We start from the raw sequence: 22,702 nt of genomic DNA, 5'->3' as shown, positions 1-22,702 counted from the left end.
TTCAGTGTAGATTTTTGCTTCTTTTTGCTGCTGAATTGGGGGTCAGTAGTTTCTATGGTTAAATAGGGATAGCTCAGAAAGCAGGGGTGGGGGAGGCAGTAATTTGTAGATAATATTCTTTAAGACATATGAGAGCCATTGAACTTTTAAATTTTTTTTTGAACTTTTAAGTTTTTATTAGAGAATGTTCAGAATCAGACTCATCTGTGCTTACTTGCGTATTTCAAGGATGTTTTTGATAGTTAGGCCAAGACTTAATTAAGTGCTTTTAGGCTTTTGGATTGCTTACCAGAAGAGAGCGGAGTGTAGTACTCTTAGTTACTGTTATCTCGCCTATTAGAAAATAGTTTAATTCTAATGTAAAATACATGTTGGTAGACTGGAAAAAAAGAATCATTGATGTGGCCTTCCTGAGCTCTAGGCACTTTTTGCCTTCGCCCCCCCCCCCCCCCTTTTCCCCTGCATTTGTATAAAAACACATACTACTTGAGTAAGAACTCATTTTTTTTCCTTCTGATTTTAAAATAAGACATTTTGGTGGGCCCTGGTAAAAAGTTACTGTAACAAATGTCTGAGCTTTTGGTAGTGACTGTCCTGTGCAGCCTCCTGACACCTCCTGGGTGACCTTGACCTTTCTAGTCTCTCGGGCCAACGCAGGCTTAGGTACCTAGTTTGGTACTGAGTCATTGCTTGTTTTTTCCCCAAGTCCCCCACCCTCCGAGGCCTGCTGGTTATAACGCTAGAACGTAATAGTCTCTGGTTGGATTTTGTTGAATGACTAAGTTTTACCTAAGTCACCATCCTTAAATGTCAGGCCAGGCTCCCTGTTTTTTGGCTGAAGCACTATCCTTTACAGTTAACCCCCCACCACCACCACCACCACCAAGGAAGCTAACTCTTCTTCACACCCTCCTCTTCACGTCTGCTGGGGCTGCTGCTTTTACATTAAGTGGAAACTGACAGCCCCAGTGATTCAGAATGGTGCAAGAGCAAAACCTCTTAAAGCTCACTCATGGACAATCCGATCAATTATGAGGCCGGATGTAAGGAATGCGGTCGGAAAACAGCTGACACTGAAAAAGCACGGCTCCTTTCGAGTTTGTGAAAACAACTGTAAGAGGGTACAGGGGAAGAAAATGGTGAAGCGCGGAGGTGCCAGGCGAGCGTCTCGGTCCGGCAGCTACGCGGCGCGCACTGCCCCTTCCCTCCACGGGCCCGGAAGGGCCTGCCGGCGAGGGGTGGCGTGGAGGATCGGCTCCTGTCGGTCATGCTTGGCCCCTCGCCACGCTCTGAGGCCCGCCCAGGGGCTTCCCTCCGCCCCTCACTTGAGAGTTCCTTTTAAACTCCGCTCAGGAGCCCCAGCTCGCCTCTTTGCGCGTTCGCCCCGCCCTCCGGCGGCCCGCTCTTCCTGCTGATTGGCCGCGGTGCCTGTCTGTCAGCCGTGACGTCGGGGTCGTCTGCCGGGGCCCCGCCCTCTTCCGAGAGCCCTGAAAACAATTTTAAGATGGCGGCGGCGGCGGCGCGGAAAACAATGGGGCCGGGGCGGCGGGGACAGGCCGAAGCCTGAGGTGGGCAGCTAGCGCCGGCCCGGGTCGGGCCGAGCGGGGCCCGACGAAGACCCGCCGCCGCGCGCGAGCCCGCTCCGCACTGTGCGGGGCCATGGCGCGGCCGTGAGGCGGCCGGGCCGCCGGCGAGGTGCGGAACCCGCAGTGCCAGCCGGCCCCGACAGGCCCGCCCCGGGCCCGGTCAGTGCAGCCCGCGGCCCATGGTGCTGCCCACCTGCCCCATGGCGGAGTTTGCGCTGCCGCGGCACAGCGCGGTCATGGAGCGCCTCCGCCGGCGCATCGAGCTGTGCCGGCGCCACCACAGCACCTGCGAGGCCCGCTACGAGGCCGTGTCGCCCGAGCGCCTGGAGCTCGAGCGCCAGCACACTTTCGCTCTGCACCAGCGCTGCATCCAGGCCAAAGCCAAGCGCGCCGGCAAGCACCGGCAGCCGCCCGCCCCGGCCCCGGCCCCGGCCCGGCCCCCGCCCCCGCCCCGGCCCCGGCCGCCGCCCCGCCCCGGCGCCCGCCGCCGCCGCCCCAGCGCCCGCCGTGCCGACTTCGGCCCCGCGCCTCGACGCCGCCGACGGCCCCGAGCACGGCCGCCCAGTCGCGGTGAGTAGGGCTTGGGGAGCAGCCCCTGTCCGCGAGGCGCTGCCCCTGCCGCCGCCCGGCCGCCGCCCGGCCGCCTGGAGGCTTCCCGGGAGCCCTCAGCTCCTCTGCTCCGGCTCGGGGGAGGCTGACATGGCAGGGACTGAGCAGTTGTCAGCAGCGGGAAAGGGCGCTGGGGCATTTACTGTGGGAGAACATGACCGTGAGGCCCTGGCTGGGAGGCTGGGGTGAACCGTGCCTGAAAGGTGCTTCTTCCCAGCTGGATTCCGACCTTTTGATAGCTTTTTTGGGGGGGACCAGACGGGCAAAGAGTTGCCTCTGATACAGTGGCTTCCTTATTATGCGAATGTTTGTAAGGTCCTTGCCCTTGGAAGAGTCAGGGCTTACATATGGAAGTAAGTCGACCCGCAGTTGTCCAAATTAAACTGTTCTGAACGGAAAAATCCGCAAATCGGGGGCAGTCGTTGTAAAAGGCATAATACTGCTTATGAGTTGCAAAAAAGTATTGCCTATTTAGGCAATCAGGAATGCGTGAACTTGTGATTCCAGCAATATTGTTGACAATGCCCGTTTTAATATATAAGCCTCTTTAAGATTTCTGATGTTAGAGAATTCGTTGGTTAGAGGTTTACCTCCCAGAAACCGACCTATAAAAGAATGACATAAGGTTTTATTTTATTTTTTTTGGTGGTGGTGGTTTTCATGGTGATTTAAAGTTTAAAACAAGTGTTACTAATCTAGTTTTCTGTGTGGCTTTTAAATTTGTGCCTTTATTGCCTCTCACCTAGGCTGTTGCAGTACAAGTCTTGTCTTTTTTTCCTCTCTAAATGCTGTGTCCCCACAGGTCCTATGCTCTGGTTGAATTCTTTTCCTTATTCTCTCCTCCACTGGGCTGCTGGACACTTCACTGCTTATCATATGGACTAGTCCAGCCTTCTGAACCTCACTTTTTCCATCTGTAAACTGTGGGTGTTGTTTAGCTTCTTATCCTCCGGGGTCTTGTAAGACTCAGAAGAGTGCCGATGTGAAAAATATTTCATAAACAGAAGGCTGCTGCCTGCAGACCCTTCTCCCCTTTCAGAATCCTGCCATCCTTCAGCTCATCTTCCTCTTCTTTAAAGTGAGTTTCTGACCAGAGTCTTCTTTGTGAAAACATGTAGAAAACAACGGATGGTCTGGATGGCACCTGGGTGGCTCAGTGGTTGAGAGCATCTGCCTTTCAGGTTGTGGTCCTGGGATCCTGGGATTGAGTCCTGCATCCAGCTCCACGCAGGGAGCCTGCTTCTCCTTTGCCTATGTCTTTGTCTCTCTCTCTGTCTCATGAACAAATAAATAAAATCTTAAAAAAGAAAAGGTATGGTCTGTGCTATTTATTTTTAGCGCATAGTGGTACTACTTTAGGTCATGTCTTGCCAACTAGACTGGAAGCCCTGGGAGGCAGGTAGGAGTTTGCTCCAAGTCCGTGCACATCTTAAGGCCTTCAGCACATGTTTGTTGAGAGACTGATGTTAAACTTTGTAGTACTTTACTCAGTAATCTATTCTCTTGTGCACTAACCTCGAAAAAGCAAAATGGCTTAATTTCATGAGCCACCTTTACTAACTCTTATTTTAAGGAAAGCCTTTAAGTAGTGGGTGGTCATTCCAATTTAAGTACACCGTGAAAGCTCATAAATATCCTAGTTTTATACTCAAAATAGTTACCTTGAACACCCTGTAGAAGGTATATTAGTAGTGATTCAATTTGTTTAAAGAGAGTAAGAGCTTAGACCCTGTATGTTATCTTTAGTCCTGATTTACTGGAAAGAAATGAGGCATGCTATTTGAAGAGAAATTAATTACCAGTGTGTTAGAACTTGAATCTGGCTTGTCAGTCATTCCTTTGGGTGTTAGAGCCTGATCAGATGTGCCATGTTATGCTGATGTCTTATCACATTAAACTTTGACCCATGGATTTCATGAGTTTAAACATCAGAGTGGAAGTGCTCTTCTGCCTCTCCTGGGATAGGGGACCCTTTTCATTTCAGTCTACAAGTGATTCTAGCTGACCTCTTTGGTCTTGGGATGAGGTCCTAGTAACCAAAGATCAATATCTCTAAGAAAACAGTGATTTCCATTTTAACGGCTTTACTCAGTTCACAGGGGAGCATGGCCTTGCCTGGAGAGGACTTTGGCTTGGAGGGAAAGAAAAGCTTTGCACAGAGAGATGGAGAGGAGAAGATGCTTCTTAGTCATTGTTATGTTGGACAGTTCTATATATGTACTTGATCTACTTAATACACCTTTCATAGGGAATATTATTACTTCTTTTTTTCCCAAATGTACTATAATACTGGTAGGCCACTGTTTCATAGCCAGAGTAACCATCAGCAAACCATTTGTAAAACTGAAAAAGGATCAGATTTACAATAGAGTTCACCTTCAGGTTTTCTCCTTTTTTAGGATGTCTTACCACTGCAGTCTTACCCTCTATCCGCTTATTTTGTTGAAGATGGATTCGAAACAGTGCCTCAGACTTTTTTTCTATTCTAGTTGTCAAAGAATGACCCTATTAGGTTTTCTTTATACTGTATATGTATTAAAAACCAGATTGTTGGGGTTTTAAGATTTACTTATATAGGTTGGGGGGGGGGCAAGCAGGGGGAGGGGGAAAGGGGAGAGGGATAGGGAGAGAGAGAATCCCAAGCGGACTGTCAACTGCAGAGCCCAATGCAGGGCTCAACACCATGACCCTGGGATCATGACCTGAACTGAAATCAAGAGTCAGACACTCAACCGACTGAGCCACCCAAGTTGCCCCCAGATTGTTTTTAACAGCAGTTAAGATTGACTTCTTTTTATTAGGAATGCTGGATTATAGAGAATTATCTAACCACTATACAAGCATTTATTATGTAATGAGAATAGTCTTCTACAGTAGCTTGAACATTTTTAGTAAAATGCTGTAAAGGTTTATGCCTCGTCCTGTTATCCATCATTGTTACACCTTTGCTGCTCATTTCCTTAAGTAGTTGTGCAAGTCTATGGAGATATTTGACAGTTGCCTACCAACTATTCATGGAAGTTGCCTTCCCTGTTTAGTTTAGGTGTGGAAACTTTCCCTTTCTTTTTCTCTTTTTGATTTTTGATTTGTATATAATTTAAAACTTAGAGAAGAACTACACAAATAGTACAGTGAACATCTGTACAGTCTTCACTTAGATTCTGCCCGTGTCACCATTGTGCCCCATTAACTTTATCATTTGCACACATGCTCTTTCTCTCCTGTCCACACCCATCAATCCATCCATCTCTATCTTTCTCCCTTTAAAACCTTTGTTCTCTGAACTACCTCAGAGCACCCGCATATCTCATGGCTCTCTACTCGCAGACACCCCAGTGTGTACCTTCTAAGAGTTAGGAAAGATGTACAACATTTTAATAATGATATTGTGGACCAAACTATGTTAGAATTATTCAAATAACAAATTACTTCCAGGGAGTAGATATTTCTGAACGTGTAACAGACAAGTATTACACGTGTACTGTAATCATATGGAATAGTTTTAGAGAAAAGAGGACTAATGTGGCTTTAGGATCCCATTTCTTCCTATAACCTCCGGGACCTTGTCCTGGCACTCTTTCCTTTTTTATCTTTAGTATCCCCTTTCCCACCAAGTCCTTCCCTTCAGCTTGAGAACATAGGTAATTATTCTCCTTTCTTTTGTCTTTTCTCACCACCAAAATAGTATTCCATCTTTTTCCTTCCCTTTGCCCTTTCCCCTTGAACTTCCCATTTACTCATGGGGCCATTGTAATCTGCCTTTCACCACTTCTACTCTTCTGAACTTGCCCCTGGAAAGGGCACCAAAGATGGAATTGACAAATTCAGTGGCTTCTTAGTCATCATTCTTTTTTACTTCCTCCTTCTCAAGGCTCTTCCTTTAGCTTCTCTCTTCTGATTCTCTTTCCAGCTTTCTGCTGTCTTAGTCTCCTGCTTTCCCTTAGTAATTCATGCAGCAGGTACTTGAATGCCTACTGTGGATCAAAGGGGGTTTTAGGCACCAGGAGTATAGCAGCGAGCAAGACAAAACTCTGCCTTTGTGGAGAAAGAGATGGTGATTTAAAAAAATTTTTTTTATAATATTATAATGCTAAGGAAAAGAGGAATGTGATACTGGTTGACTTACAGTGGCAGCTTTAGATAAGACACTCTTGTCTTTATTTGGGCCTGGTTGACAGGAGGTCATCAGTCAGCAGAAAGTCTCAGAAAACAGTATTCCCGTTAGAGAAAACCACCAGCACAAAGTCTCTGAGGCAAGAGCCTTCTGAGCTTGCCAGAAGAACAGAGAGAAGGTCAGTATAGCTGGAGCCGCATGGCAGGTAGGCAGCTAGTGTGAGCGGTAGGTAAGAAGGACCAGCTCAAGTGCACTGGGAAGGGTTAGCAGGGTTTTAAAGGCCAATCTGGTGCTGGGTGAAGAATGCTCAAGGTTGGTGTGCACAAGAGTGGATACAGTTGGGACACCTGGTGGCTCAGCGGTTGAGCATCTGCCTAGGCCCAGGGCGTGATCCCAGGGTCTGGGATCGAGTCCCACATCAGGCCCCCCGCAGAGAGCCTGCTTCTCCTGCCTTTGTCACTGCCTCCCTCTCTGTGTGTCTTGGAAATAAATGAGTAAATCTAAGAGAAAAAAAAAAAGCATACAATTAAGGCTTTCACGGTGGTCTGAACTGGGGCTGGAGGTAGCAGTGGCAATGGAAGGGAGGGGGTGTCACCTCAGCTCCCAAAGGCAGAGGTGACAGGGCTAGGTGATGGGCCAGATGGAGTGGGGGGAGGGGGGACAGGAAAGAGGGGGAACCGAGGGGAATTCCGAGTTTTTTGGCTTGAGAAGCTTTCTTTGCATGCCTTTTAGATATTAGTGTTCCCCAGTTACTCTCTCCTCCACGTTTTCACTCAGTTGTGTATGTTCCTGGGTCATGTCATTGTTTCATGGTTTCATCTACCACCTATAATAATAAGGTCTTCAGATCTCCAGATCTTTTTTTTTTTTTTTTTTTTTTTTTTTTTTAAGATTTCATTTATTTATTCATGAGAGACAGAGAGAGAGAGAGGCAGGCTCCATGCAGGGAACCCGATGCGGGACTCGATCCTGGGACTCCAGGATCACGCCCTGGGCCGAAGGCAGGCAGGCGCTAAACCACTGAGCCACCCAGGCATCCCATCTCCAGATCTTCCTTCCAAGATTCGGATCCATTTTTTCAGCTGTCTACTGGACATATACACTTTTATTTCCCGCATATCCAAAATGGACTCTCCTTTTTTCCTACCAGTCTTATATTCCTTCTGAGTATTTTCCCTAGTCCAGTCATCTGAAGTACAAACCTGTGAATTGTCCACTCCTTTTCTGCATTTCCAGCTTTCCATTGGTCATCTGTTCAACCATTTTAAGCTCCTGTTAAGAGCCAGGAATCGTGGTGGTACTGGACCTATGTCATGCAGACTCACAGGGAGTAGGTGGTAAACTAATTGTTGCAGGCTGTGTTGAGGGCTGCAAAGCCTGTAGAAATACTGGGGAAGGGATGCCCCTTGGGTGAAGTTCGGAAGGCATTAGAACTTGACTTTTAAACGAGGTCTTAAGATTTTGCTAGATGCTTTCCTTAAAAGATGTTCCATGGAACATTTATTTCACAGAATATTATAAGAGTTGGAGAAGCAAATTTAAATAGTTTCCTTTATTTGGACTTTTCCAAGCCTTTAGATGCACTAATATGCATGGAGACTTGAGCTCTTATCACAGGGCACCTAAGAGGATTTTGATCTCTTTGGGAAACTAAGCAAAAGCACAAAATTATGACAACGAGTAGTTCTTTGAATTTGGGGCTTCAAGTGCTAAAAGCTAGAAGTTGAAGCTAGAAAGTAGGAATCATATTCTGAAAGGCCATATATTTGATACTGGACATTTGGACTAAAAAATTTTGCAACATTCTGGACCCTCTCAGCACATTTTTATGTTGACATCTAAAACTTTTCATTCCGGGATCCCTGGGTGGCGCAGCGGTTTGGCGCCTGCCTTTGGCCCGGGGCGTGATCCTGGAGACCCAGGATCGAATCCCACGTCGGGCTCCCTGCATGGAGCCTTCTTCTCCCTCTGCCTGTGTCTCTGCCTCTCTGTCTCTCTCTGTGTGACTATCATGAATAAATAAATAAAATATTTAAAAAAATAAAAAAATAAAACTTTTCATTCCAAGTTTTTTTTTTTTTTTTTAAGATTTTATTTATTCATGACAGACAGAGAGAGAGAGAGAGAGAGAGAGGCAGAGACACAGGCAGAGGGAGAAGCAGGCTCCATGCAGGGAGCCCGACATGGTACTCGATCCCAGGTCTCCAGGATCACACCCTGGGCCAAATGCGGCACTAAACCGCTGAGCCAGTGGGGCTGCCCTCATTCCAAGTTTTTAAGCTTATGGGAAATCATAATGCGCTCATTGTGTTGATCAGCTGTATACTTGATTCCTTTAACTCAATTTATTAAGTGAAATGTATGAAATAAGAAGTGTAGGTAACCATCTTATAAATGCTACGTATATTCAATGTGAATCAACTATTTTGAAAAGACAGAAAATGCTATTTGTAGTTTCAAGGGATGTAGCTTTCAGAGAATTATAAATATTAACATTTAAAAATAAGATGGTTACATCACTTTTTAAAATGTAGCCTGTGGAATCTGAATACCTTAGCAGTATGCTTTCATCAGCCATTTGAAGAATGCTTTTCTTTCATAGAAATTTTAAAACCTTCCTTTTCCTCCTGCAACTTGCATTTCTTTAGCACTTGCCCCACATAGTTTTATTCTAACATAATGTATGCTTTTTTTTTTTTTAATTAATTTATTTATTCATGAGAGACACAGAGAGAGAAGCACAGACACAGGCAGAGGGAGAAGCAGGCTCCATGCAGGGAGCCTGACATGGGACTTGATCCTGGGTCTCCAGGATCACACCCTGGGCTGAAAACAGCACTAAACCGCTGAGCCACCCGGGCTGCCCGATGAATGCTTTTTTTAAAGTTCTTTTTATTTTATCATTCTAGCCAATTTCTTGACAACAAAGAAAGGTATAAGAATTAAAACTAAAAACTGTTCAGTTTACTTTGCCTATAAAACTCAATGGATATTTTCACTTGTTTTTTTTTTTTTAAGAAAGGTTGATTTATACAGAAGAAGAATATATGTAGCATTTATAAGATTCTGTGTTATATATTTCTTTTATTTTTTTTAAAGATTTTATTTATTCATGATAGACATGGGGGTGGTGGCAGAGATACAGACAGAGGGAGAAGCAGGCTCCATGCGGGGAGCCCGACACGGGACTCGATCCTGGGACTCCAGGATCGGAGCCCGACACGGGACTCGATCCTGGGACTCCAGGATCACGCCCTGGGCCAAAAGCAGGCGCTAAACTGCTGAGCCACCCAGGATCCCCTTGCTATATATTTCTTATTTCAGTAAGTTGAGTTACAGTAATTTAGTACACAACAAACAATAAATACATTATAAATTTTTATAAATAATTATTAAGCAAAAAGAGCAAAGTTTATTAGAAATGCCTCCCTTAGGGGTGCCTGGGTGGCTCAATTGATTGAGGGTCTATCTCCTGGTTTCGGCTCAGGTCATGATCTCAGTCAGAGTCGTGAGATTGAGCCCTGCACGCCCAGCTCAGAGTCCATTTGGGATTCTTTCCCTTTTCCTCTCCCCCCAGTGCCCACCACTCTAGCCCTCTCCCCTCTTCATGCACAGGGTGTCTCTCTCTCTCTCTCTCTCTTTCAAATAGAATCTGAAAGAAAAAGACAAAAAAAGAAAGAAAGAAAAGAAGAGAAGAGAAAGAAAAGAAAGAAATGCTTCCCTTAGTGAGATGGATGAGTTTTTCACCCTCCTCAATTTGTTCATGTAAACATGGGTGAATATTGTTAATAAAGTGAGAGTTCTCAATTCTGTTCCTAGTTTTGGTTTTTATAAATGTAAGCCCCAGAAATCCTTATTCACATTAATACAAAGGAAAGGAAGAAATTTAGTTCTCGCATTATCATTTTTTTGGAATCCTTAGTTGTTTGCCAAAAAATCACATGGTGATCTGTCTCAGAAATTAATTTACTAATTAACCTCATGAATTGGTTAGGTACTCCTTCAATTTTTAAAAAATATTTTATTTATTTTAAATAATGAAATAAATTATTTAGACGGAGAAGCAGACTCCCCGGCCATGGAGAGAGCCCAATATGGGGCTCCATCCCAGGACCCCAAGATCATGACCCAAGCAGAAGGCAGACGGTTAACCGACTGTACCACTCACGTGCCTCTCCTTCAGTTTTATTGAAAACAAAGAATTAGAAGCCATCTGAAGAGCATATAATGCTAAGTGAGCTAAGTCAGTCAGAGAAAGACAAATATATGATTTCACTCATATGTGGCATTTAAGAAACAAAACAAGCAAAGGGGGAAAAAAGACAAATTGAGAAATGGACTCTTATCTATGGAGAGCAAATGGATGGTTATCAGAGGGAAGATGGGTGGCAGGATAGGGGAAATAGGTAATGGGGACTAAGGAGGGCACTTGTCCTGAGGAGCACCCTGTAGTGTATGGAAGTGATGAATCACTATGATTTGCACCTGAAACTAGTGTATCACACTGTATGTTAACTAACTGGAATTTAAATAAAAACTTAAAAAAATTAGAAACCATCTGCTTATGAAAGGATTAATCTCATCATTAGTCATTCACTTACTCATTTACTGAGAAACATAACAAAAGGCTTTATCAAGTCTTAGTAATTTGTTGTCAATTATACCTTGTTTTTCTTTTCTTAGAGGTACCTTGTTTAACCTAATAGTCTCAAAATTGGTTGGGCAACTCAAAATCAAACTGTTCATTTCAATATACTTTATCAGTATAGTATTTTTGATAAAATACTTCTATTGGCTTTCAATACATTTTCACCAAAACCTTAGAACTGTGACTATAGCTTGTCTAATATATGAAAAGTGTGGAAGGTGTCTGCCATGTAACCTAACTGGCAAAACCAGTCTTTTTTTTTTTTTTTTTTTGTTACAAATCTAAATTTATTTATTTATTTTTTATATATATATATTTTTTATTGGTGTTTAATTTACTAACATACAGAATAACCCCCAGTGCCCGTCACCCATTCACTCCCACAAAACCAGTCTTTATTGTGAAATTCATCAGCCATATCAGACTCCGTTTTCTGTCAGAAAAAGCTTGACATTTTTCAAATACACATCCCTATGACTATCTCACTTCTGAAATATAAGGGGAAGAGTTAAAGACCATGGAGCCTTGTTGTGAGTTTTGTTACCTGCATCAAATACCATGCTCTCCTTTCATATTTCTTGATAAAGTGATACCTGCTTTCCTGTGGAGTATTCCTTCAAAGAGCTGGTTTAATAACTTGAGGATGAGGGATCCCTGGGTGGCTCAGCGGTTTAGTGCCTGCCTTTGGCCCAGGGCGCAATCCTGGAGTCCCGGGATTGAGTCCCGCGTCAGGCTCCTGGCATGGAGCCTGCTTCTCCCTCCTCTGTGCCTCTCTCTCTGTGTCTATCACTAATATATAAAAATAAATAAATCTTAAAAAAAAATAACTTGAGGATGAAAGAGTGATGTCTTTAGATGGAAAATATCAAAACTCCAGCTCCCTACGCTATGGTATATCTGAATTAAAGCATCCTAACTCACAGACCACACGTTGGCCATTTAAGTGCTGAAGGTCTTAAGGTCAGTGGAGAACTATTGTGTCTGACAGAGCAGAGCAGCAAGAGAGACATAGCACATCATGAACATTTGGAGTGACAATAGTGCTACCAGGTCTAGTGGAGCAACATACATATCCTTGGCCTGTCATCTGGTACCATGGGAATGAAGTCCATATGCCACGCTCTCAAGATCCCTTGGATAGTTTGAATGTAGTTCTTTGAAAATGGCTTAAATTCTCTTGATGTCATCACATGTATCTTTCCCCAGTCTGGTAGTGTCTGTGGCTCTTCATCATTCAGAATTCTGCTCATATATCATCTTTTTCAGGACACCTTACAAGTCCTACCTCAAGGTGAGCTAGGTGCTCACTGTCCGTCAGAATAACTACACTGAGCTTTAAGTAGTGTGTTTGCTGCTCTTCATTAGACTCTGAGAAACCTGAAAGCAAGACCAGGACTCTAGTACCATACCGGCCACATATGTGGCAGTCAGCAAGTGTTTATTCAATGAATGTTAATAATATTGTGAATGGAGCTCTGAATTGGGAATGATAAGCAGTATTTTTTAAGGTGGGATCATTTCAGAAGTGGAGTTGGTAGAGGTAAGACCTGAAGCCCCAGTTTGCTACCCATGTTCATTGCAGCATTGTTCACGGTAGCCAAGAGGTAGAAACAACTTAAGTGTTCATCAGCAGATGAATGGATGAAGAAAACGTAGTGTGTACATACAATGAAATATTATTCAGCCTTAAATAGGAAAGTCCTGTCATATGCGAAAACATGGATGAACCTTGAGGACATTATGCTTAGTAAAGTATGCCAGTCGCAAAAAAGGGCAAATACTGTTATGATTCCACATACATGAGATATCTAAAATAGTCAAACTCTTAGAAATAGAAAATAAAATGATAGTTGCCAGGGGCTGAAGGGAAGGGGATGGGGGAACTGTTTATTGGATACAGTTTCCGTTTTGCAAGATGAAAAAATTCTAGAGATTAGTTGCATAACATATACTTTAAAAAGGTTAAGATGGTATATTTTATAATGTTTAAAAAATTACAAGATAAAAGCTATGATTTTTACAAACCATATACTCTGAAAACTTTATAGAAATTTTAAGGGCTTTTTTAAAAGACTTTATTTGTTTATTTGACTGAAAGAGAGCACAAGCAGGGGGATCTGCAGAGGGATAAGAAGGAGAAGCAGACTCCCCACTGAGCAGGGACTCTGGGATCATGATCCCAGCCAAAGGCAAATGCTTAACCAACTGAACCACTCACCGCCCCAAGAAATTTTAAGGGATTCTTTTTTTTTTAAGATTTTATTTATTTATTCATGACAGACACAGAGAGAGAGAGAGAGAGAGGCAGAGACATAGGCAGAGGGAGAAGCAGACTCCCTATGGGGAGCCCGATGTGGGACTCCATCCTGAGACTCCGGGGTCACGACCTGAGCCAAAGGCTGACGCTCAACCACTGAGCCACCCAAGCGTCCCTTAAGGGGTTCTTTTTTTTTTTTTTTTAAGATTTTATTTATTTATTCGTAGAGACAGAGAGAGAGGCAGAGACAGGCAGAGGGAGGAGCAGGCACCATACAGAGAGCCCAATGTGGGACTCATCCAGGGTCTCCAGGATCACGCCCTGGGCTACAGGCCGCGCTAAACTGCTGCGCCACTGGGGCTGCTCTAAGGGGTTCTTTTTTTTTTTTTTTTTTTTTTTTTTTATTGGTGTTCAATTTACCAACATACAGAATAACCCCCAGTGCCTGTCACCCATTCACTCCCACCTCCCACCCTCCTCCCCTTCTACCACCCCTAGTTCGTTTCCCAGAGTTAGCAGTCTTTACGTTCTGTCTCCCTTTCTGATATTTCCCACACATTTCTTCTCCCTTCCCTTATATTCCCTTTCACTATTATTTATATTCCCCAAATGAATGAGAACATACAATGTTTGTCCTCCGATTGACTTACTTCACTCAGCCCTAAGGGGTTCTTAATGAAAGGCATATCGATGACATTAGAGAGACCAGAGTCATTCAAAAATCAATCAGAAAAAGATGTAATAGGGGATCCCTGGGTGGCGCAGCGGTTTAGCCCAGGGCGTGATCCTGGAGACCTGGGATCGAATCCCACATCAGGCTCCTGGTGCATGGGGCCTGCTTCTCCCTCTGCCTATGTCTCTGCCTCTCTCTCTCTCTGTGACTATCATAAAAAAAAAAAAAAAAAAAAAGAAAAAGATGTAATAGATTCTGTGATCTCTGCTTAAATATAAAACAAGGGAAAACTTCATATTTGTGTATCTCATATTGCATCTTTTTCTGTATAGTTATGAATAAAAATTATTAATCTAAACAAAACTAAAAAAAGACAGTATGTCTTCCCTATGTCTCAGGGAAGGAAGGTGCTGCTAATGAGAAGGAAGTAGTTCAAGATTTGCATGCAGGGCAGCCCTGGTGGCTCAGCGGTTTAGTGCCGCCTTCTGCCAGGGCATGATCCTGGAGACTCGGGATCAAGTCCCATGTCGGGCTCCCTGCATGGAGCCTGTTTCTGCCTCTGCCTGTGTCTCTGCCTCTCTCTCTCTCTCTCTCTCTCTCTCTCTCTCATGAATAAATAAAATCTTAAAAAAAAAAAAAAGATTTGCATGAAAAAAGGATGAAGCTGTTTATGGGCCTGGAATTTAAAAATCTGAATGCAATGACACTTTCAGCCTAAAGTAATTGTATGACTTTAGGCATGATACTTACTCTTCCTATTCCAACTCCCTTGTCTTTAAAAGGTATTATGAAAAAAAAAAAAAGCATCTAAGAGACCAGAGATTGTAAATTAAATGAAAAAAATTACCTCTAAGCAGAGAACCCAATCTAGCACAGTCTCTAGGCTCTGGAGCATGTGGCTCAGAGGAGGAAAAATAGGGTAGTTCTTTTAAAGCCAGAAGACCACAGACCATCTCTTCCCTTGCTGGGAAAGCAAAGGCTATGTGTTGCTGATTGGCTAATAATAATCAGGACTTTTCTGTTAAGGAAGCCCTGGGCTGCCTGTTGGTGGTCTACAGTGTAAAGGGGTAGCCATCCGGGGATTTGGCCTTCAGCCACCTCTGGTACTTAGATACGATGTGCCTGTCTTAGGATCATGGTATCCAGTCAGATCTGCTTTGATATAAGTAGTCAAGGTGGACAGATCAAAAGAAAATTTTAGAAGGACCAGACTCTAAATATATTGTCGCTCAGTCCTCATGGTGGTCTCATTTGCCATATTACTGTGGCCAGTTTTACTTGTAAGGAAACTAAGATTCATAGGTTAACTTGCCAAGGTTGCCAGCTCAGTGGTAGGACAAGAATTCAAACCAAAGTCCAATACCAAAGCTCTGCCTTTCCACTGTGCCATTTAGGTTCTGCAGATACCATACATGGGAAAGAACTTTCTAAAAATTAGAAGATTTTTTAGAAACAAATTACTGGTTAATACATTATTTACCGTAGCACAGTTAATACATTATTTAGTATGGTTACTCTCTGTGGCAGAGGGGCATATGTATCAGAATTACTTGGGGGCACTTTTTTTAATACACCTCTCCTTGCTTACTGATGCCCTCCCTCCTCCACCTGTCCCCTGACTTTTATCCTTAATCACTGCTAAAATGAGTTGCTGTTACTGGGATGCCTGGCTGGCTCAGCGACTTGAGTGTCCATCCGCCTGTTGGTTTCTGCTCAGATCGTGATCTAAAGGTTGTAGGATGGAGCCATGCTTGCATGGGGCTCCATGCTCAAGGAGTCTGCTTGAGATCCTCTCTCCTCTTCATCCTCTCCTTCCCCCTTATGTGTATGTGTGCGAGCGAGCTCTCTACCCCCACCTCTCTCAAATAAATACATAAAGGGCCGCCCCGGTGGCGCAGCGGTTTAGCGCCGCCTGCAGCCCGGGCGTGATCCTGGAGACCCGGGATCGAGTCCCATGTTGGGCTTCCTGCTTGGAGCTTGCTTCTCCCCCTGCCTGTGTCTTTGCCTCTGTGTGTGTGTATGTGTGTGTGTCTCTATGAATAAATAAATAAATAAATCTTTAAAAATAAATAAATAAGTAAGTAAATAAATAAATACATAAACCTTTAAAATGACTTTCTATTATTGATGGGAGTTTGTCATATCCCTTAGTTGGGGGGCTCAGTTAAATGGCCTCAGTTTCTCACTCTATAGGTCATATTATAAACCCACACCCTTGGCATGACTTTATAGCAGACTATACTTTATCCCTTGATTTAGCACCTGGACATATGACTTATTTTGGCCAATGACATATTATTGAGAGAGATTAAGAGATATATTTTATTTATAGAACAAGAATTTTTTAAAATTCAGGAAGCAAAAAGTTGGAAATGTTTTTAAAATATGAAGTATATGTGTGAACTATACATATGAAATAGGAATAATTTTCCAAAAAAAAATAAAGAAAAAAAGACAAAACAGATGGAAAATAGAAAATTAGAGGACCAGTGTAGGAGGTCCAACATCTATATAATAGAAAATAAAGGAAGAGAGAAAACAAGGTAGGAAATTATTACAAAATAACTTGGATCCAAAGAACATGAGTTGCCAAATTCAAAGGGCACTCTGTGTTGCTCAGCACTGGGGAAGAAGATAGACCCATACTGGTCATAAAATTTCTGAACATTGGATTAAAGAAAAGATACCACAGGTTTCCAAGGTAGGGAGTGTACTAGGTCACATATCAAGAATCAGAATTACTTTAGACTTCATGGCAGCAACATAAGAAGCAAAAACACATTAGTACAGTGTCTTAAGAATTCTGAAGGCAAATGAATGATCTAGAATTCTAGACCTCGGCAAAATATACAAGAATGAGTATAGAATAGTCATTTTTTAAAAAAAGAGTTTATTTATTTATTCTTGAGAGATACAGAGACAAGCAGAGATACAGGCAGAGGGAGAAACAGGCTTGTAGGGAACCCGATGTGGTACTCGATCCCAGGACTCCAGGGTCACACCCTGGGCTAAAGGCAGACGCTTAACTGTTGAGCCACCCAGGTGTCTCTAGAATAGTAATTTCAAAGATATATTTTTTTAATTTAACCGCCACACACCCTTTCTCAAGGAGCTACTGCAAGACGTACTCTACCAAATTGAAAGGATAAGTCCAGAAAGAGTAAGGCATGAGGTACAGAGAAGATTCAACATAGAGAAAAATGAGGAGGGGATCCCTTGGAGGATGATGGAGGGATCCCCAGCTCTGCACCAGAAGTGGAGAAAGCTGAGCTGTCCTGCAGCAGTGTGACCCCAGACAGATGGTCATCACTAAGACCCCCACACACACACACTTCAATCGAGCTGTCTTCTTTCTTTTTTTTTTTTAACATCTTACATTTTTTTAAAAATATTTATTTACTTATGAGAGACACAAAGAGAGAAAGAGAGGCTGGGACACAGACAGAGGGAGAAGCAGGCTCCATGCAGGGATATCAGGCTGTTGTCTTAAACCAAGGACAGAACACCCAGGGCAGCTTGGCCCAGATTCTCATTAGGATTTGGCCTGTCCTGACCATGTGCTCCTGAGGTCTCTCCCCTCATGCTCTGCTGAGGGCGTGGGTGTCACTCACTGAAGTTCTCGGCTTTTCCCTGAGAGCGGGAAGCATGGCAGCCCATTCCCTCTGACTATACTTCTGATGCACGTCCAGTGCCTGGTCCACACCTTAGTTTTGCTAAGCGCCCAACTGTGAAGAGACGGGTGTTTCCCAAGACTCACTCGTGACCTTGCTCGCAACTTCTCTAGAAGGGGCCTTGTCAACTCCCAGAGAAGGGGAAATCAGACCACAACTCAGAGATCATTGTCACCTCCTCCTGGACCCTTTGTCCCATGGGATCAGTGCTGCCATCTCCTTGCACAGCTGGTGTGTGTTTGCCCTCCGTTTTTGAGACTAGAGCAGTATATTGTTTAGGGATAGATGATGTGAGTGTGGTAGAACTATAAACAAAATAACACAAAATCAGGCTATTAGTTTTCTGTTGTGGGGTGAAGAGGGAGAGTGCAGGAATTTATAGGGAGAGCTTCTCAGGCTTAATGTGTATATGAGTCACTTAGAGATCCTTTTAAAATGCAGATTTCAAAGGCAGTGGTGGCAGTGACTGAAATTCAGCGTTTTTAACCTTTCAGATGATGCCAACTCTGTTGGTCCTGGGACCACACTTTAAGTGGCAAAGTCTAAAGTGTTTCTTGAGCAGTTGGAAAAGGGTGTTTGTTTTGTGACTATTTGCACTGTTATGTGTGCATATATGTATGATACCTTTCACAACAACAAAAATGTTAATTGCTAAAGAAAAAATACGAGAAGGATGTGTTGAGCAATAAGCCTAGAGACAGAAGCATGTCAGATCATAAAAGCCTTACATACTGTGTTAAAATTCTCCAGATAAACAGAACGTGTGTGTGTGTGTGTGTGTGTGTGTGTGTGTAAGATATTGATTGGTTGGTTGATTATAATAAGTCAGCTCATGTAGTTTTATGGAGGCCAACAAGTCCTAAGATGTGCAGTTGGCAGGCTGGAGCCCCAAGAGAGCCAGTGGTATGGTTCCAGTCCAAATGTTGGCAGGCTTGAGATCCCACAAAGAGCCAGTGTTTCCCTTTTAGTCCAGAGGCAGGAAAATCCTCATGTCTCAGCTCAAGGCAAGCAGACAGGAAGAGTTCCCTCTTCACTCCATCTCTTTGTTCTGGTAGGCTCCCACTGACTGAATGAGGCCCACTCAAATTAGGGAGGGCAATCTGCTTTACTCAACCTACTGGCTCAAATGCTAATTCCATCCAGAAGCACCCTCACGGACACACCCAGAATAATGTTTGGCCATGTAAATATTTGGGCACTCTGTGGTCCAGTCATGTTCATGCACAATATCAACCATTACATGAACCATGGCAGGGAATTTACACTTGATTCTTTCTGTGTACTGTGGAGAACCAGTTAAAGGATTTAAATACAGTGAACCATGGAGTAAATTTGTGCCATAGATAATCTTTGCAGTGGTGTGGGGATGGATTAAGGTGAGTGTAGGTAGTAGAGAAGGGCTCTTTGATACAGGCAAGACATGATTAGGATGCGCTAGAACATAATGGTGTGGGAACAGAGCCAGATTCCAGAGATGCTGCGATGGTAAAATGAACAGAATATGGTGATTGGTGGACTGAGGAATTGGAGAATCAAGGGATGAATCAAGAGTTTCTGAGTTTTCAGGACCCCTGGAGAGTTCAGTGATTGAGCATCTGCCTTTGGCTCAGGGCGTGATCCTAGGGTCCTGGGATCGAATTCACATCAGGCTCCTTGCAGGGAGTCTGCTTTTCCCTCTGCCTATGTCTCTGCCCCTCTCTGTCTCTCATGAATAAACATGTAAAATCTTAAAAAAAAAAAAAAAAGGTTTCTGAACTTTGAGATTCCATTTCCTGATCTGGGATCCGGAGAGCCTCTGCCAGGCTAGGAATTGCTGAAAGTTGCATTTAGCCACATGGGCCTCATCGGTGACCGTGCAGGGCCAGTTTCACAAGACTGACAGGAGCCATCAGATGTGGAGCTAATCCACAGCTCCAAATATGCAGAGGTCCTGAGCTGCAGCCCTTTTGAAGCCTTGCCTGAGGTGCACTGAATGTCCCACTGATCCATTTATACTTTCCACCTCAACTTGTCTCAGGTTGTTTCACTTCAAAGGTTTTATTCAAGAAAGTTTAGAATCTGTGTTATAAGTTGGGTTGTGTGGTACAACTTGATCACATGCATGCAGCCTGTATAAGTTGTTATGTAGAGAGTTAAGAATGTACATGTATTTTGGGTACCATGCCAGCTTTTCATGTGGCAAGCAGCCAGCCATCCCTGGGAGCTGTGAAACTGCAGGTGGATGTTTGTAGCTCACACCCTGCAGTATTCTCCACTGTGCCTTCAGGGGTTGGTAAGATGTGAGCAGCTGTCACTCTCATGTTCAGTCCACACACACACACACACACACACACACACACACACACACACATACCTGCAGTGCTTCTGACTATAGTTACCACTGATCCTCCTCCTCTTTGCTCTACTTATTCTCTCCTCCAAGCCTTGGTTCCCTTCCCTGTGAAACAGTGACAGCGACACCTGCTTTGCAGAGTTGCTCTCCCTGGCACAGAATAAGTGCTTCATAAATGGTTACTCTTGTTGGTTTAGATTTCTTTTTGTTTATTTATATTCTTTTTTTTCTTTTAAACAAAACGTGGAATTTGAACTCACCACTCTGAGATCAAGACCTGAGCTTGATCAAGTTAGATGCTTAACCAACTGAGCCACCCAGGTGCCACCCAGCCACCCAGGCGCCTCTACTTTTTAAAGTAGTATACCTGACTTGAACTCATGACCCTGAGGTCAGGACTTCTGACTGAGCCAGCCAGGTGCCCCAGGAGATTTCTTTGTAAAGGTTTGCTTGTATATGTTGTTTTTGATCTGATTACCTCTGTTAATCAAGTATAAGCTTTTGCCAGAAGACATAGCCAATCACTGGCTGTTCTTTTGGTTGGCAAACTACCAGTCCCAACCGACAGACAGAATTTAGGAAAGCTGTTTACTGAACACTGATAATGATAAGTCACGTGCCATTCTGGTGCGGTGGAGACAGGTGAACGAGGCAGTGACCCTGCCCTCGGAGCTGACAGAGACAGATGCAGAGACTGTCACTGTGCTGTGTTATATGTGCCACACCAGAGAATGGTACAGAAAGCTAGTGGCAAATTCTTCAGTCACCTTTGGAAATTGAGGAAGACTTTAAGATGTGGGTACTACATGCTGTCTGCTGTTAAGTGCAGGGGGATGCCCATAGACCTCCCTCTGCTCCTAACGGAACCATTTCTCCATCTGCCTCCATCCTTAACCCCACAGACCCATGGCCTCTCCCTGTCACCAGCCTGAGACTCCATCAGGACTGTGCCAAGGAGCCTGAACTCTCTGCTGCCACCTGTCCTCACTCACTGTACTCTAGCTGCACATGAGCCTGCCCAGGACACTCTTCTAGAGACCTTTGAGCCAAGCCCTCTTAGCAAACCTCATCAGCTCCACCTTCAACATACACCCAGAATTGACCACTTCTCACCACCTCTGCCACTAGCAGAGGGTCTGAGCCATTCTAGAATATTGGCGCCTAATCAGTTTCCCTGTCTGCCCTAGCCCTCCTCCAGAATGTTCTCTGTGCAGCAGTTGGAATGGTCTTGTTCCCCTGCTCAGTTTTCCAGCTCACCCTAGGGAAAAGCTAGCCCTTAGCCAGGGCCATAGGCCCTCTGCAGTCTGGCATGCCTGTCCCTCAAGCCCTGTCTCACCTTTACTTTCCTCCCTCCCTCAGGTCCCTTCTCCCTTCATCTCTTCATGCCTGCCTCCCCCGCCCCCCCAGGCATGCTCCCATGTGGGCCCTGTGGCATTCCTCCCTCAGCCTGGACCCTCCTTTCTCATCTCCTGCCCACTTTGGCTTAAGCTTCTCATGCTGTGGAAGGCCTCTCCTGAGTATCTTCTTTAAATTGTAAGCCCCACAAACTCCCTTTGTGTGCTTTATTTACTCCGGCGCACAAGCCAACTAGAATGTAGGTTCCAGGAGAGCAAGGAGGTTGTCTGGTTTGTCCCCTGTTGTATGCCAGGGCCCACACAGTGGCTGACCAAGCTCTCAGCAACTTTTTATAGGATACATAGAAGAAGATCATGAGAAGGAGTTTGGGACAAACAGAAAGGAGGGGCAAGGTTGAGTACTCGCAGCGAAAAACAGCCGCCTGTGCAGAGACATGAGGGGACCTAGTGTGTTGGAGTTCAGCTTTCCCGATGCAGGAGGGCAGGCTGTGAGGAGGAGTGTGGAGCCTTCTGTGCAGTGAGGGCCTGAAGCCGAAAGCAGGCCACGGGTTCAGATCTTGTTGTCTGAGTACTGTCCTGAAAACTCACGTTCAAGGCCAATTTCTAGAGCCATGTAGTCCAGTACAGTCAGTAGCCAGCCACCAGCAATGGAGGGCTGTTAGTGCTTGAGATGTGCCTCATCCAAATTGTATTGTGCCAAAAATTTAAACAGACACTCTATTTTGAAAACTTCTCAAAAAAAATGTGAAATTTCTTTTTTTAAAAAAATTATTATATTTGAAATGGTAATATATTGAATTGAAAAATATTAAGGGATCCCTGGGTGGCGCAGCGGTTTGGCGCCTGCCTTTGGCCCAGGGCGCGATCCTGGAGACCCGGGATCGAATCCCACGTCGGGCTCCCGGTGCATGGAGCCTGCTTCTCCCTCTGCCTGTGTCTCTGCCTCTCTCTCTCTGTGACTATCATGAATAAATAATAAATAAAATCTTTAAAAAAAAAAAAAAAAAAAGAAAAAGAAAAATATTAAAATTAGCTTCATCTGTTTATTTTTTATGTGATTACACCGGGAGGGCTTGTTAAAACTTTCCTGGGGTGTCTGGAGGAGTGCCTGATAATTGCAGTCCTAGTGGGTTCCCAGGTGATGCTGATGCTACTGGTCTGGGACCACACATGGAGAACCACTGATCAAGAACAAAACATTGAAGTTTGTTTACAAATGAAATTTTTTAAAAAGGTTTTATTTGTTAGAGAGTGTGTGTGAGTGGGGTGGTGGGGGTAGGCAGGGGGCAGAGGAGGAAGGAGAGAGAATCTGAAGCAGACTCTGTGCTGATTGTGGAGCCTGACATGGGGCTCGATCCCATGATCCTGAGATCATGACCTGAGCTGAAACCAAGAATTGGATGCTTAAATGACTGAGCCACCCAGGTGCCTCAGCGTTGAAGTTATTTTTGAGGTGA

At 44.3% G+C, this 22,702-nt stretch overlaps 1 protein-coding gene across 1 annotated transcript in view; it reads left to right on the top strand.

Annotated features, from left to right (window-relative positions):
- Positions 1 to 27: 27 nt before the first annotated feature.
- The window catches only part of MAML1 (mastermind like transcriptional coactivator 1), a 49,875-nt gene continuing 27,200 nt past the window's right edge, over positions 28 to 22,702 (top strand). The window contains exons 1-2 of the mRNA XM_072840473.1: positions 28 to 2,015; positions 2,071 to 2,156. Of these exons, the coding sequence (XP_072696574.1) occupies positions 1,766 to 2,015; positions 2,071 to 2,156 (336 nt within the window). The 5' untranslated portion in view covers positions 28 to 1,765. The remainder of the gene's footprint in view (positions 2,016 to 2,070; positions 2,157 to 22,702) is intronic.

The sequence above is a fragment of the Canis lupus genome, chromosome 10 (assembly GCF_048164855.1).
Source record: "Canis lupus baileyi chromosome 10, mCanLup2.hap1, whole genome shotgun sequence".
NCBI lineage: Eukaryota > Metazoa > Chordata > Mammalia > Carnivora > Canidae > Canis > Canis lupus.
The sequence above is the reverse complement of the archived record's forward strand: the minus strand, read 5'-3'. Positions and strand labels throughout refer to the sequence as shown.